The sequence below is a fragment of the Vanellus vanellus genome, assembly GCF_965231255.1.
Source record: "Vanellus vanellus genome assembly, chromosome: 2".
In the NCBI taxonomy this organism is placed as follows: Eukaryota; Metazoa; Chordata; class Aves; order Charadriiformes; family Charadriidae; genus Vanellus; species Vanellus vanellus.
In genome coordinates this window covers 48,055,454-48,071,281 of record NC_138906.1, presented here as the reverse complement: position 1 = coordinate 48,071,281, position 15,828 = coordinate 48,055,454, and the positions used below count along the sequence as shown (strand labels likewise).

The following is a 15,828-nucleotide window of genomic DNA, read 5'->3' as shown; positions in this document are numbered from 1 at the left end:
AACCATCACCAACATGCCAATTTCTACCCCTACAGCATATGTTTCTAAAAAAGAGGAGAGGAAGAGGCAGAGAAGCAAGAATCAAAATCAGGAGGCAGGAAGAGGAGCTGAGGGACAACAAATTATAGCATTATGGGAGACGAAAGAAAGGGATGAAAACATCTCAAAGAGCAAGGATGAATGAGAATGAGCTGGTTCTGCTCTCTTAGCAGCAGAGGAGTATGGAAGAAACAGAGACCTGAATTTCTTCATCTGATATTGCCTCTGCAAAAAGGTGGAATAAGAGGGAGGGAGGGAATAAGATAAAGACAACACATACAGCTATGAGCTTCTCAGAGCATATTAGCTGCAAAAGGCAGGCAGGAAGGAGAGACAAGAAAGCAAGCTTTAGATGAGGTTAGGAAGGCAGGCACATAAGGAAAGTACATGGTGGGAAGGCAAGGGATACTCAGGGCAAATATCACCAAAGGTACAAAAAACTGAGGAAGAGGAGGACCTGGATGTGGAATCTGGATTTGTGCCAGCGGAAAAAGGGATATAACAGGAATGGATGCCAGAAGACCTATAGGAATGTTAGAATAGAAATTATAATAGGGAAATGGAACAAATTGGGGTGTGGGGTGTAACACTATAACACTATAACTCTGCAGGGCAGAGAAGGACTGGCAAGTTTAAATGCACACAAGCTCAAAGAAAAATAGTGTTCCCCAGTACCTGTAGAGCAACCCCTTGTCAAGTAAATGGAATCCAACATTTGCAGTGAGAAATGGAGGACAGCAATCAGTATCACTGGCAATTACCAGAATTTGCTTCTCCAGAGGGTGCTCTTACTTATGGCTGAGTTCTTACCACAGGTGCATGTACTTAACACTTTTTCCAGCCAAGTTTTGAGTGACTGAAGCAATGAAGCTTCTGCCCATCATCATCAGCCCTAATAATTTTTGTCTACACCCTATTACTGCCTTCTGCACTAATAGTAACATCGTGATATTTAACAACCTTAGTTACTGAAAGCGATTTTCTGCACAGTACCTTGGAAAACAAGAGTTAACCATAGACAGAAAAATTTACATGTCTGGTATACATCAACATTGATGGGAAGAACTGATGCTTCTACAGCTACAAACAAAAGGAGACAATTTTATTATCTGGTTCCAAAACTAAACTGCTACTACAAGCAAAAGGCAAAAAATTATTCATATGAAGTCTTAGCCACACTTAAGACCTCACTAACTTACTATACTTTTTGTAAATTTAAAAGCTTCCCGCAGAATTTTACAGCAGATTAATAAGAAACAGGAACACACAAGCCATTTGTTATCTGAAGAGGGCAAATCACCACTAACCATTAATTAGTGAAAAATTAATTCTCCCAATTGACATTTCTGAATCCTGATTAGCTAGAAGAGAACCTTAGTTTATGTTACAGAATAAATGTTTTTGACATGCAAATTTAAATAAGGAATAACATTATCTGTCGTTCTGCCCAGTTCAGTCTCTGTTTCATCATGCATGTCACTCTGAATACTTCAGAGTTGCATTTGATGTGTAAATGATTTAGTCTGAAGCCATGATACACAAATTAATTTTAGGCTATACAAGTTATGCCACTATGTCTGAATATCAAATTGAAGCAGACCTTGACAGAAATTCCTTGTTTGTTTTCACGGTATCATTAAATAAGTAAATATTGAACAAATATGTCTTTATTCAGAAAAATCCTTCAGTGTAATCTGGATCTTTCCTATGCTCAGGTAAGTAACATAAAACATACTCTGAAAGAAAAAAACAAAACAAAACAAAACACAACCAACCTTATCACGAGCACAATCAAAAGCAAAGCTATGAAGATTGCAAGAACAGCCCACTACATAGCAGATGACAAAAAGTCATCTTTTACACAGAATATTACTGCATTTTATATCAATGCAGTCTATAAAGCACAAAAGGGATAGGGAAGAAAAGATGACAGAACGGGAACACTAACTCTGTACGTAAGAAAATCAGAGAGGAAAAATAATAGATTTTAGTATTTCAGTACCTAGTATTCCTGCATTTAGCTGCACCCCTTACTAAATCTATCATTAGAAAGCAGGTTGAAAAGTCACATACTTATAAGGGAGAGCTTCAGAATAAGTTGCCAGGCAGTATTTTCACATCTTATGAAAATAATGCCTTGCAATAAGCTGCGTTTTCAGGCAGAAATAAAAGGCTGCAGAATCACGGAATTGCCCAGGTTAGAAGGGACCTTGAAAGATCAGCTGGTCCAACCTTCTGTGGGAAAAAAAGGAGCATAGATGAGATTATCTAGCACCCTGTCCAATACCATCTTGAAAACCTCCAGCAATGGGGACTCTACAACGTCCTTGGTGAGGTGGTTCCAATTAATGGTAGTTCTTACTATAAAAAATTCTTTCATGTGTCAAGATGTAACCTCTCCCAGTGCAACTTGTTCCCACTGCCCCATGTCTTTGCCATGTGGCTCCTTGTGGAGAGATTCTGCCCCTCAAGGGCCTGACCCCGTATTAAGTAGAAACTCTGACAGTGTGAACATATAGCTTAACTTGTTTCCACATGGAAGTGCAATTCAAGAATTCACAGACACAACTGTTCTAGGGCACAGTCCTGAAGACACTGCTTCCAGAAGGCATTACCCACAAGGCTTTCCAGCCAAGGGCTCTCAGAGCAGCTCAGCCTCAGGAATTCATCCTACAACACAAGCAGGAGAGAGGGGAAAGCAGGTGCTATAACGCAAACAAGAAATAAAGCACTGGCAGCTGCCTCCCAGTGAGGGCAGTTTTACCCTAAACCACTCCTAAGGAAGAAAGACAAAATAACCTGAACATCCTAGATAAGAGATCTAGGTTACAAAACCACCAAAATGAAGCACACCAGAAGCATGTGTTTGTTGTTTTGTTTTTTTTTCTTTAAAAGAGGGGGCAGTGCAATACACTTTTTCTTATTTACTTTCTACTTTACACTTGTATGACTGAAAATGCTCTCTTTAAGGCTAGAAACACTATCCTCAAGACCTAAACATTACATCTTCGAGAGCAAAACATTAACTATGAACAAGGCCTAAAACACCCACCTCTACAGCTCAGGGCTTTGAAGAAGCTACTAAGTCTTTCAAGCACTTCCATTAAACAGTGAGGAAAAAAAAAATTACAAAAATTCTGTTTCAAAATATAGCGGTAACACCACTGGGCTTTCTCCTATTGGCCCCACTGCACAGCTCACCTCTCCAGCGGCTTACAGAGGCGGGAAAGGAGAGCTGGAAGGGAGTGGGGGGGGCAGACGCCATCACTGCTTCCCCCCTCACTGCCTGCCCTCCCTCACCCCCACCCCCCCTCACTGCCTGCCCTGTCCTCCCTCACCGCCGCCCCCAGACGCCGTCACTGCCTCCGCCACAACTGCCTCCCCCCTCACTGTCTGTCTGTCTGTCTGTCTGTCCGCCTGCCTGCCTGTCTGTCTGGCCCGCCCCCCTCCCCGGCCTGGACTCCTTCGCCACCGCCTCACCCGCCCGCCTTGCCCTCCCTGCCTGCCCTCCCTCACCGCCGCCTCCCCTCCCTTCCCCACCGCGCGGCCCAGCGCGCACGCGCCCCCGCCGAACCCGAGAACCCCGCCCTTCCAGGCGCAGCGCGACCCGAGCACGCCCACCACAGCCCTCACGCCCGCCCAGCACAAGGCCACCCTCCGCCTCCCAAAAAAGGAGGAAAAAAAAAACCCCAACCAAACAGCACACCACCACAACAAACAACCCCCTCTGCGCGTGCGCACTACGCCCCCCTACCCCCGTGCGGGGCAGCCGCTGTCAGGGCAGGTGGGCGTGGCCTGGGGAGAAGGTGCTTGGGATGGGGGCGGGGCCGGCGGCGGCGGCGGGGTCAGGAAGGCGGGGGAAGCGGCCGGTTGCGGAGCCGGTGGCGACGCCGGGGTGGGCTTGTAGAGGAGTGGGTGTTGCTGCGGGCGGTGGTACCGGCACCACCGGGAGGGTAACGAGCCATGGATGCCACCACGCTGGAGCTGGACGCGGTGAAGTTCGCGCAGCTGGCGGTGCAGCGGGACCAGAGCGGGCGCTACCAGGAAGCCGTCTTCTACTACAAGGTACGGGGGCGGCCGGTTCCCTCAGGTCGCCGGTCTTTCCTTTCCCCCCTCGCCGCTCTGAGGCCTTAGAGCTACCGGGCGGTTTGCGCTCCTCCCCTCAGCCCCCAGAGGGCCGGGGGAGGGCCGGGGGAGGGGGGTTGGCCCGGCCCGGCCCGACCCGACCCTGCCCTGCCCTGCCCTGCCGGCGGGGGAGGGTTGCGGCGGGCCGCTGCTCTCCCCTCCTTTGGCGGGTGGGAGACGGTAGCGCTGCGTGGCCTCGGGGAAGACGGCGGGGTTCCAGCCGAGAAGGATAGCGGAAGGCCGGGCGGGCGCGTCGAAAGTTTGTCGGTCCGCGAAGGAGCGGCGCCCTTCGGGGCGGGTTGCGAAATGCGTTTTATTTTTAGGTGGGAACAAGTACTGTCCGTGCGCTGCTGTTTGCGGGCGGGCTTGGGGGGGTAGCACTGCAGCTTACGGCACCTGAACGGGGGGTACGGGCGCTTCTTCCAGCGGCTGGAGCCACAACCCCGTCGGTGCTTCCCGGGAAGCTTCGTCGGAACCTACCTAAAAACGTCTCTGCCCCGCTGGTTCTGCACTTTCATACCTGGCCCTTCCCCTACACCCGCCGGGCCTGAAAAACTGTTCAGTTTTATGTTGGAGATGTAAAGCGCTGAGCGTTTCAGAGGATGGCAAGTGGGCATATCGCAGCTCTGGAGTGTGTAGCTGGAAACTACTCTGTTGTACAATCAGTCATCAAATAAGTGGAGAAGTACGTGGTGAAATACAAGATGCTCGGCAGTAAGCTAGCTTCAGATCTCAAGCTACCAGTGGCATGTTTTTAACCACACGTGAATACTCTTCCTGTTAGGGATCCGATTTTATTATTTCAATACAGCTTCAGGTTGGTGTAACTGAGGGTGTGATGAGGTTGCTTCAGTGTCTTGCTCAGTATTTGTAGACTTACTACTGGTATTTAGTGGCTTCCGTGCAACCATTATGCGTTTTTCACCACGTAAGTTGTCTCATTTTGTTGGATTTATGTTTTGCAAAGTTACATTAAAGTTCCATATCCCACTGGCTTTACTTCTCACCTGTGAGAAGGAATTTCTTTGAAGCCTGTGTTGCAGTAATCATTCTACATATTCCATTATCCTGCCAAAGTAATACTCTTCTGTTAATTTACTAAGAGCTCTGTAGTTGGCCTTTTACTTCATGAGTACTAGGTGTCTTTGAGATGTATAAAAAGCATAGCATTGTTATCATGATGGCCTATGGGTGCATGAAAGGATAGGAAGAGGAGTATATTTTAACATGGTTATTAATGTAGGGTGAGCTAAGTTTATATACGTAAAGTATATAGATGCAAAACTTATAGTTACCCATGATAATACCACAGTGTGCTTGTTAGCAAGTGTGTGTGCGCGCACGTGGCCTGATAGCTGTGTGCAGTACTACTTTATTACAGTACATTTCTCAGTATATCTGGAAGAAATTATCGAATGCTCTTCAGAAGAAAACTAAGCTGCCTGGCAGAAAAGGACCTGGGGGTGTTGGTGGACAGCCGGCTGAGCATGAGCCAGCAGTGTGCCCAGGAAGCCAAGAAGGCCAACACCATCCTGGCCTGCATCAGGAATAGTGTGGTGAGCCTGACTAGGGAAGTAATCATCCCCCTGTACTCGGCACTGGTGAGGCCTCACCTCGAGTACTGTGTTCAGTTTTGGGCCCCTCACTACAAGAAGGACATTGAGGTGTTGGAGCGTGTCCAGAGAAGGGCTACAAAGCTGGTGAAGGGTCTGGAGGACAAACCTTATGAGGAACAACTGAGGGATCTGGGGTTGTTTAGCCTGGAGAAGAGGAGGCTGAGGGGAGACCTTATCACCCTCTACAACTACCTGAAAGGAGGTTTTAGAGAGATGGGAGCTGACCTCTTCTCCCTGGCGACAAGTGATAGGACAAGAGGAAACGGGTTCAAGTTATGTCAGGGCAGGTTTAGGTTGGATATTAGGAAGCATTTTTTCACTGAAAGGGTTATTAAACATTGGAAGAAGCTGCCCAGAGAGGTGGTGGATTCACCATCCCTGGAGGTGTTTAAGAAAAGGGTAGATGAGGTGCTTAGGGACATGGTTTAGGAGTGGTGGTGTTTTTATCAGGGTAGGTTAATGGTTGGACTTGATGATCTTAAAGGTCCCTTCCAACCTCACTGATTCTATGATTCTATCTTTTTGTGCAAGTAATCACTCTTGTACACTTTTGTTCAGTGTGTGGAAAACTTTTTTCAATTGCATACAGGTGATGCTCTTGCTAAGTGCAAAAATGCATCCCAGACAGTCTTGGTGTACTTCAAGCTACACATGACAAAGAGTGTAGTCTAGACAATGTTTTCTGGTATGTAAAAGCTAGGCCACAGAGCAGCATGATTATGGACACTGCTGTGTAATAGGAAAGCTTTGAATCACAACTGCAGCTAAAATATTTGGTATTCAGACAGGTGACGCTTGGCAATCCAAGATTAGGTATTGACTCTTGTGTCAGATTGTATGTGAAGGTGTTGGTGTTCAAACCTATTGTGATCAGAAGTTGTGAGAGCAAACTCAGTAGATACTGTTAAAGAAGAATCCTTTATGTAGGATTTAGCTTAGAGAGGTTTGGCTTTCCGATTTTTTTTTTTTTTTTTTTTTTTTTCGGAAGAATCACTGTCAATGTTAGATTAAACAAGAGTAGTTACAAAATATCATTAAGTATTTGAGGGGGGTACTTTATGCATTTTTTTGGACAGTTCAAATAAGCTCTGGCCCGTCACCAACCTTCTTATTGATGGCTCTAAGCAGTTCAGAGCCCACTGGTGCAGTTACTAAATGTGGGAAAGCTTGGGTGCAGAACTGGATTCTACAAGAACTTGACCTTAAGGATGAAGCATGGGAAATGCTACAGTTTGTTGCTGATGGACAACAAACAGACCTGTCTGAATGGAGTTCCTATGGCTAGCAAGTGCAGTCAGGTCCTGCTATTGCGGAACTTTGATAGATGCCTAGAGGCAGGCTGCACGTGAACCAGCTTAGGGTAACTTGCTGATGGTGCTCTACAGAAATGTCAGAAACATTTGAGCACCCAATGACCTCAGCAAAACCGTTGAAGACTGTTGCTAAGTTTGGCTGTGGACCAGCAGTTAGTAACTTGCAAACTGATGACCAATAATTAGCTTAGTGTGACTGTGGCACACTACTCATGCCAAAGAACAGTAGTGGCATTGAAGAGATCATAAATACTAACTCTGAATTGCAAGTCCATCTTCTCACTGGAAACAGTTGGCATGCGGCTCTGCAGGCAGGTGGGCAATTGCCTCAGTCCTTTAGAGGCTTAATTTATAAAAGACTGTTTTCATTATGTTTCATTCTGAAAACCAGGCAAAACAGTTGTGCTTGAAATCACAGAAGCAACATCAATTATGCATTGGTTTTGCAGCACTGGTTTGAAAGTCCGCATTTGTTCTTTGCATCACATGTAGACAACTTACCATTATGATGCAGCACCTGTTTTGCCAATCTGTACGTTGGTATGTCACAGAAAAATATGTACATCCTTTGAGCAGATAGCTGTAATGCACTTTTTTCCCTGCAAAAAATAGTTGTATGCTAGACCTTAACCGTAGTAACTGTTCCATTTATATGTAGTAACTGTTCCATTTATATGTAGCAATTATTTCTGTTTACCTTTCTGTTGCCGTAGACATTTTATGTGATTGTAATACGGTGATAGATGTTGACAGGGAGTATGTGGTACTTGGTTTTGTGATTCTTGTCATTGAAGATTTATCCTGATAACAAGTACAGGCTGAATCAGGATCAGTTTCAAGCTTGGGCAAACTAAGCAGGTGTGTATGGGAGAAAACTGCTATGCTTGACAAAAATCATGGACATAAAACACACAAGAAACCCTCTAGTTATGGCTCTGTTGTTGCCCTATGCAGAGCAGCCTCTCTGAATACCATCTTTGTGGAGCAGATCTCTAATGTTCTGCTTCCTACATACTCAGCCTGCTATTGACCGCCTCCTCTCTTCTACTGCTGCTGGGAAGGCGAGCACTGCCACAAAAGCGTGGAGGTTTTTCTGTGCCAATAATGAGGACAAAATAAGGTTTTTATCCTCATCTTTGTGAGTGAGAAATCTCAATTCTCCATATGCTTCTCAGACTGTGTCAGCTCTGGCTGTTTATTACAACCCTGCCAAACCTTACATGTTTTTCATGAATTTAGTGCACGGATAGACAGCTTATGCAACTAAAGGTGTTTTTTCTTAATAGATTTGTGCAATATGGAAAAAGCCTCAATGCCAATAACGTGAGCTGGAGGCCTATGCTCCCCCTGGGACTTTCATCAATATCCAGTGTTTTGTGTACATACAAATGTTTAAAAACAAAGTTTGAGGAACTAGGAAACTTTAAATTTGTAGACTTTCCAGATTTGATAGCTTGATGTGAGTAATACTAAAAGAAAAGACATTTTAAACCAAAATTCTATGCATTTGATTTTGAAAAGCTTTTGTATTGGTTTGCTTTATTATCAGATAAAATGCAAATAACTTGTGAGTAGCTTTTTTTATTTTCCTAATCTTAAGTCCATGGCTTTAGAAATAAAAGGCAGTTTGTGGCTTGTGAGCTTTACTTAACTGATTTCAGTGCACGCTTGAAAAATTTTACTCAAGATCTCCTGTGCATTACTATACAGACAGGCCTAAGATCTGGCCTTATAGAACCTCAGAAGGGTTTTTATAGTTCTATAGGTTGTCCTATGTGTGAGAAATTGAATGTGATCTCAGTTATAACTTGAAACTTGTTCTTTCCAGCAGAATTGCCCTGCGGCCACAGAGGGTTGTTTTCAGATGTAGGGGCTTGTTTACATGCTACTCATGGCTGATGTAGGCTCTCTGTTTATGGAAAGTAATTTTCTAGGTAGCAAACATTAACTTTGTCTCAAATTCTTCTCCCTATAGGAAGCTGCACAGGCTTTGATTTATGCTGGGATGGCAGGGTCCAACTTGGAAAATATTCAAGAAAAAATAAATGAGTACTTGGAGAGAGTTCAAGCTCTCCATTCAGCAGGTGGGTAAGGATCTTTCTAATTAAACCTCTGCGTAAATTAATTGAGTGGAAAGTCTTTCGGTGCTGTTAAATATGTATCAATGATGTTTCTCTGTTTTTCATTATTGTAATTTTCTTGTACTTTGTGAAGGACTACAAATACAATGAGCACATCAGTGCTTTGAATTCTGATACATCAGAAATTAAGCAGAGACTTGCTTCCTAAGGATTTCGGTGTGGGTATACTTTCCTGTTAACTATTCTTAGGAACCACATCTGCAGAGCAAACCTGAGAAAGTAATTAAATAAAGCAACAAAAATTGATCAGGAACGAAGCAAAACTTGCATCTACGCTTCAGCTGCATGATGGATTTGAAACAAGTTGGTTTTGGTTTTTATGTGGAATTACAACTTTGAGAGGGCAAGAGAGCTCTGTGCTTTCATAAGGGTTTCCTTGTTTGATCCAGTTTCAGTATTTGTGCTTAGACCAAAAATCTCAAATTTTTGCACGCCTGCAATTCTCAGTTAGAATCATAGAATCACTTTACCAAAAAGGGACCTTAGGAGGTCTATAGACCAATTTCCTGCTCAAAGCAGGGTAGACATTGATTTGTTTGGACCAGATTGCTCAGTCCAGTTAAGTCCTGAAAACACCCGAGGATGGAAATTCCCCGGTGCCTCTGGGCCCCTGTTCCAGGGTGCAATTGTCTTTCTAGTGGGTTTGTTGTTTGTTTTTTTTAAGTATACCTACTTGGATTTTCCTCTGTTTCAGTTCATAGCCACTGGCTCTCATTCCCTTTCTTTGCACCTCAGTGAAGAGCCTGAATTCATTTTCTTGATAACCTTGCACTTACTGGCAGGTTGCTATTAGGTCCCCTGAAAAGCTGTCTCTCCTCCTGGCTGGGCAACCCATGCTCCCTCATCTTCTTCTCAAAAGGCCATGTCCTCAGCCCAACCACCATTAGAGACCTGAGATTGGATGTGGTATTCCAGACACAGTCTACTGAGTGCCAAGTAGAGGGTGGTAATTGCTTCCCACCATCTCCTGGCCATGCTCCAGCTCACACAGCCCAGAGTGCTGTTAGCCTTCATCACTGGCTTAGCCTTACCCAGCTGGACCCCAGGACCCCAGGCCCTTCTCTGCAGAGCTGTATCCTGCAGGGTGTTAGTCTCCCAGACACAGGGTGTAGCGTTTGTCCTGGTTGAATTTCCTGAGATTCCTGTCAGCCCATTATTTAGTTTGTCTGTGTTGCTTTGAATAGCAGCTGTGTCCTTGAGTGAATCAGTTTGGTGGGATCTGCAGCCTTGGTGAAGATGTGCTCCATCTTCTCCTTCAGGTCATTAATAAAGTTATTAAATGAGATAGACACCTAAGGAACTTGGGTATTGCCATAGGTGATGTGCTTTCACAAATGATGCAATATTTTACATAATTAAACATCCTTGTCCATAGTGTAGTATGAAAGATATTTTATTTACGTTACTTGACATGTGAAATATCCTGAGAGTGTATCTCTGCATCAGGGGTGATTGTGATGGTGCTTTCTTGTCCTTGCAAAGTGTAATTTTTAGTAAAGTTTAGAATAATTTGGTGTCCAGCCAAAAAATAGATTATTACCCATCTAATTAGAACTGCTAGTGTTTTAGTACCATGTTAAGGATGTTTTTACGTGTCTGCTGCTGTAGAAAGCTAAATACTTTCTTTTTCATTTAGTTCAGTCGCAGAACACAGACCCTCTGAAGTCAAAACAACAGTTGGACTTGGAGCGTGCTCGCTTCCTAGTTACACAGGCTTTTGATGAAGATGATAAAGGCAACGCAGAAGAAGCTATAGAGTTGTACACAGAAGCGGTGGAACTCTGTTTGAAAACAGTATGTTAAGCTACAGGTTAACTTGGTGGAATTACGTGATGGTAAGAAATTCTTCCACTTACACAAGTGACTGACCCTTAAAGGCTGGCTAAAAAATGGAGTACCTGTATTTCTAAAAACTATTTTTTAATCCTTTTTTGCCGCTGTGTTTTTAGTATTTCTTCCAGTCTTTATGGTATGTTGATATTCAACACTGTAAATTTATGGGGACTTGTGATTTATGTGTTTTTCCTGAACTGGATTATACTAACAACTAGAAATATTCTGGAGCTTTTTTGATGTTAATTTTTGCCCTGGAATGAATGCAACACTAAAACAGAAATTAAAACCAGTTAAAACTGAAGATGACTTGCTAATATGTCAGTTATATTACTTTCTGACTACATTAAATGAAGTAATTTAAGGGAAATTTTTGTGTGTAACACTTTCTGAAAACGTAACCGTCTACTGATGCCAAAACTAGTACAAATAGTACTTGATTACTCAGTGCCCAGCATTAAGCTGTTATGAATGAATTCAGTTCATACTGAAATTAATGGTAAGGATGAACTGGCCATTATGTAAATGATGGAGAATATAATTACAGGTACTGCTTTTTTTCCCTTAAGTCCAGTTGCCTTAACTAACTCATTACAGGAAGAGCTCACCATCATAATGTAACTCCACCAAGTCTGTTTTTATTTTTCCTTTCTTTTCCCTTTTTGTAATATAAATATATGTGGGTTGTTGGGAGGGAAATGTTACTTTTGCTGCATGGTACAGTAAAATCTTCTTTTCTCTGAATTCTGTAAACTGGTTTTATGTGGGCCTAGTGATATAGTGTAACCAGATGAAGAGTTAGTAGAACTGCTCTAGTTTTTCCACTTGAGCTGTTGGAGCAGAACACTTTCAGTCTATTACACAGAATTTACTGCAGAAGCATACTGTTTTTCCTCTGCTGTGTTCCTCCTTCTGTTGTGTCAGTGCATGCAAATATTACTTACATATATTGAAGTTAGTCTGAAATTATCTCCTATCAACAACTGCTTTTATCAGGTATTTCGTTAGGTACAGATACTACTGAAGTTTCTTTTAATCTTGACTAGCATATTATTTTAAGATGACTGTAGGCTTTATCCCTCAGGGTGATCAAAAAGTACCTTCTTCCCAGGATGAAAGAAGATTGAAGGAACTCGAAGCTTTGCTTCTGTCTTTCTCCTCAGTATATTCAGGTGGAGAGATTTGTTTCTTCCTTACCCTTGAAGTACTCGGAGAGCAGCCATTCCTCCTCTTCTATGACTGACTCCTAGATGAGTGTGCTGGTGTTCCATCTCCACTGCTTACCTTCATGCATCTTTCAAAGTCTTTTCCAACCAGGAACTGCAGTGTGTAATTTATTTGCAAATGAAAATAGTTGCTTATAGAGGGTGTTTCTAATTTTGTCTATTGGGGTAAAAGTAGCTTGCCTTTTGTTTCCTTGGGTGACCTAGCTGACGTGGGACAATCAGTCAAGATACAAAGCTAGGACCTGAAACCTCCTTGTGGATCTTGAGAGAAGCCACACCTCATGTTGTGCCTCTTGCACATTGCTTAGCTGCAGAAGCCATGTTTCATCTGTAAGGAAAACAAAAGCGTAAACTGGTTGTATGAGTAAACTGTCATAGCTGACCTCCCAACTGGGAACAGAAGTTAGCACTCTTGATCTGTTTTGGTGCCCTGTCATAGATTATTTCGTGCCTTAGGTGTGCAAGAACAAGATTTTTAACTTGCGAGCAATCTTGTTTCTTTGTATTTTATGAAAGTAAACATTCAATTTTTTTTTCTTAAGTTACTGCGATTATTTTTGATTTATTTGGGAAAAAGAATTGGAACACATCTAAGCTCAGTAGTATACCTAACATTTGTTCTTGTTTTCTTTCTGCCCATAGTGTTTTAATATGGTTAATTCTTCTGGCAGATTTTTTGTGTATACTGTGTTGTAGAAGAATTTTAAATATCACTTTTGTTCCATGAACATTCACTAGAACAGCAAAATTATAGTTGCTTACTTAGTGTGCTTTTTATGTTAAGATTTTAAAGAACGTATGTGCTCATTTTGAAAGAGGATTGTAAAAAATAGCTAATTACTCTTTACTGTAATCTGTAAGTGTGGAATTTGACAAACTGAGCCTATAAAACCTGTGGGGTTTTTGGGTGTGTAGCTTTTTCTTTTATTTTGCACTTAAGGCTACTGAAACTTCAGAAGCAGGCCTCCAGTCAAAACTGAAACAGCTGGCTCGACAAGCACTGGATAGGTGAGTGTTAGTAAACATCCTTGCTGTCAGGGGTCAGTGCACTGTCTGAGTTGGATTCTCAATCTAGTGTGTCTGTTCTGTACTGCAAAGGGTATGGATTTTGGATAGACCTAGCTCATATAGAGTTCTCCTGGCAGATAGCTGCCAGCTGCTATACCACTGAATATAGTAGCTGTTGTGGCAACCCTTTGGGAATCTTGGGACATGCAGAATTAGGAAAGGACCATGCATCCATTAGTACCAATGCATTACTTCAGTCTTTAGAGATATGAATCAGAGTGCTATGCTACAATTTTTGGCTTCTGTTACAATGCTGAATTCAGGCCAGCACTGAGTCAGGGTGTTAGCATCCCTTCATAAGGAAGACAGTTGGAAACTGGAAAATACTTACCTTGACAGTAGCAATCTAATTGCATGGGTAGATCTAATGGAATGGAGTCTATAACTGAAACAAGTTACACAAGTGTAAGTTCAATGTGACTCTTCAAATCAGCTGTATGATAGCCCAACAAAGTCCGTTATTTGCCAAGTTTCAGTATAAGCTGGTTTTCAGCATCAGCACTTTTGAGTCTGTGTTCAGAAGAACCCCCCATATTTTGCATATGCATGCCTATCCAGCCAGCTTAATGCAACAACGAAATATGGCTCCTGAATACACAGTCTTCAAGCAGTTGAAATGCTGGATTGTGAGAATGCTAGTGGGTTTTTGCTGCTATTGTAGCTGCTAGACAAATTAAATCCTGAAGGTATGAGGGGATGCAAATCAGTTTTCTGTGTTTCAGTGGTCTTGTTCTGAAGTTCCAGATGATGAACACTTACATAATTTCTCCTATTAGCATAATTTAAAGGCAACAAAAATCTAATGAGTTCTGCCAAAAGTGGCTTATATATGAGTTGGAAATGCTGTATTTTAATTGATTCTAGAACATGAAAATAACTAAATACTGGCATCAGAAATTGATTTTTCTTAGGAAAAGTGGTGTTGGTGAACTTGGGCATTTGTTCATTCCATTTAACATATGTGGGAACATGAACCAAGCAAATTGATAATTGAACCATAACTATATTTTTGTCATTGTAAACAAAATGCATTTTTATTTGATTTAGAGCAGAGGCACTGAAGGAATCTGTGTCAAAGTCGTCTCAGAAGGAGAAGTCAACTGCAGCTAAACCAAATCAGCCAGTCAGAACGTTCTTTCCATTGGGACCTGATTTTTCTTTAAATGATAAACCACAGACAATCAGAGCAGTACAAGCTAGTGAACCTCAAGGTCAGAGGTACACTGCAGAGGAGATTGAAGTACTCAGGTAAGCTGAAGACAAGTTTTTCCAAAGAGTTATCATTTGTGGTTGCATCCTTTGTGCATCTTACACGGTAGATCAAAACAGAGGGTTGGAAAACCACCTGTTACAAACCCTGTTGCTAGTATTACCTGCACATTAATAAATTCTTGTATTCTCTACAGTAATGTAATTAGTGGCGTTTATTCACAGAGCATACTTTCTAGTTTGTATTAGAAAGACAATTTCTTTTAACTGACTACCAGGATTATTTTTCATAGCCTTATTTTTGTACATTATACATAACCCACCTGACTGAGTTTATGGAAGATCTGACTCTGAGAAGCCAAGGAACAAAGATGTTTTTATAGATTATACAACTACTACTTCATTGGAAATTGAGGAAGCATAATATTTTATAGTACTGTGACTTCTGTTCCATCCAGTTCCTCTTGCTTTGATTTTTATTATAGGTAGAATAAGCTACAAATAATCCATAACGCCTTTAGCCAAAATTGTGAATTTTGAAAACTATCAAATATTTAAAAAAAAAAAAAAAAAAAAGGCATTGTCTGATAGGTGTTTCAACCTTCCTCCTCCTCCCCATGCAATAAAAAAAGATTGTGACAGGGGTGATGCTCAACACTGTCCAGGATATGATCATAAAATCTTTAGTCTGCTTGTTGACTTTAGGGGACTTAAATGGACTGATATGGTCCTGAAGACAGAAATGAATGTGTGTTGAAAAAGTTGCAAAGCATAAAGAATTGCCATATTAAAATTTCACTTTTTTTTTCCTCTTGTAGTGTCTGTGCAGTGAATGTTTCTGGTTTTATGGATGGTTTAGATGTGTTTTTTTGTTGGGATTTTCTTTTTTCATTGGGATTTTCTTTTTGTTGTTGTTTCAGTCTTGCAAGAGAAGTTCAAGTTGTTTTATGTCTTTAATCATTATTTCATTTAGAAATACATCGCATACCTTTTTCAGTTAAATCTTTGAAACTTAAATTACATTCACATTTAAATATGATTCTCATTTTTTGTGTCCTGTGTACCTTAGTTAAAAACGTACTAATAAACATGTGCAGTCTTTTTGTGAAACAACAATAACAAAGTGTTCCAAAATACTGTCCCAATTAGATGAAATCTAAGTGTTGCTAATTGTTAATTGCAGTCAACTTATCCTAAGACTCCTGTTAATTACAGGCTTAAGTGACTTGAGAAATTCTGTTTAGACAAGCGTAGTTTT

The 15,828-nt window shown here is 41.9% G+C and overlaps 1 protein-coding gene across 2 annotated transcripts in view; it reads left to right on the top strand.

Annotated features, from left to right (window-relative positions):
• The first annotated feature begins 3,897 nt into the window (after window positions 1–3,897).
• CAPN7 (calpain 7) overlaps window positions 3,898–15,828 on the top strand; it is a 33,658-nt gene continuing 21,727 nt past the window's right edge. For both annotated transcript variants that reach the window (XM_082478954.1, XM_082478953.1), the window contains exons 1-5: window positions 3,898–4,104; window positions 9,069–9,177; window positions 10,871–11,028; window positions 13,234–13,301; window positions 14,409–14,609. In XM_082478954.1, the coding sequence (XP_082335080.1) occupies window positions 4,003–4,104; window positions 9,069–9,177; window positions 10,871–11,028; window positions 13,234–13,301; window positions 14,409–14,609 (638 nt within the window). In that variant the 5' untranslated portion in view covers window positions 3,898–4,002. The remainder of the gene's footprint in view (window positions 4,105–9,068; window positions 9,178–10,870; window positions 11,029–13,233; window positions 13,302–14,408; window positions 14,610–15,828) is intronic.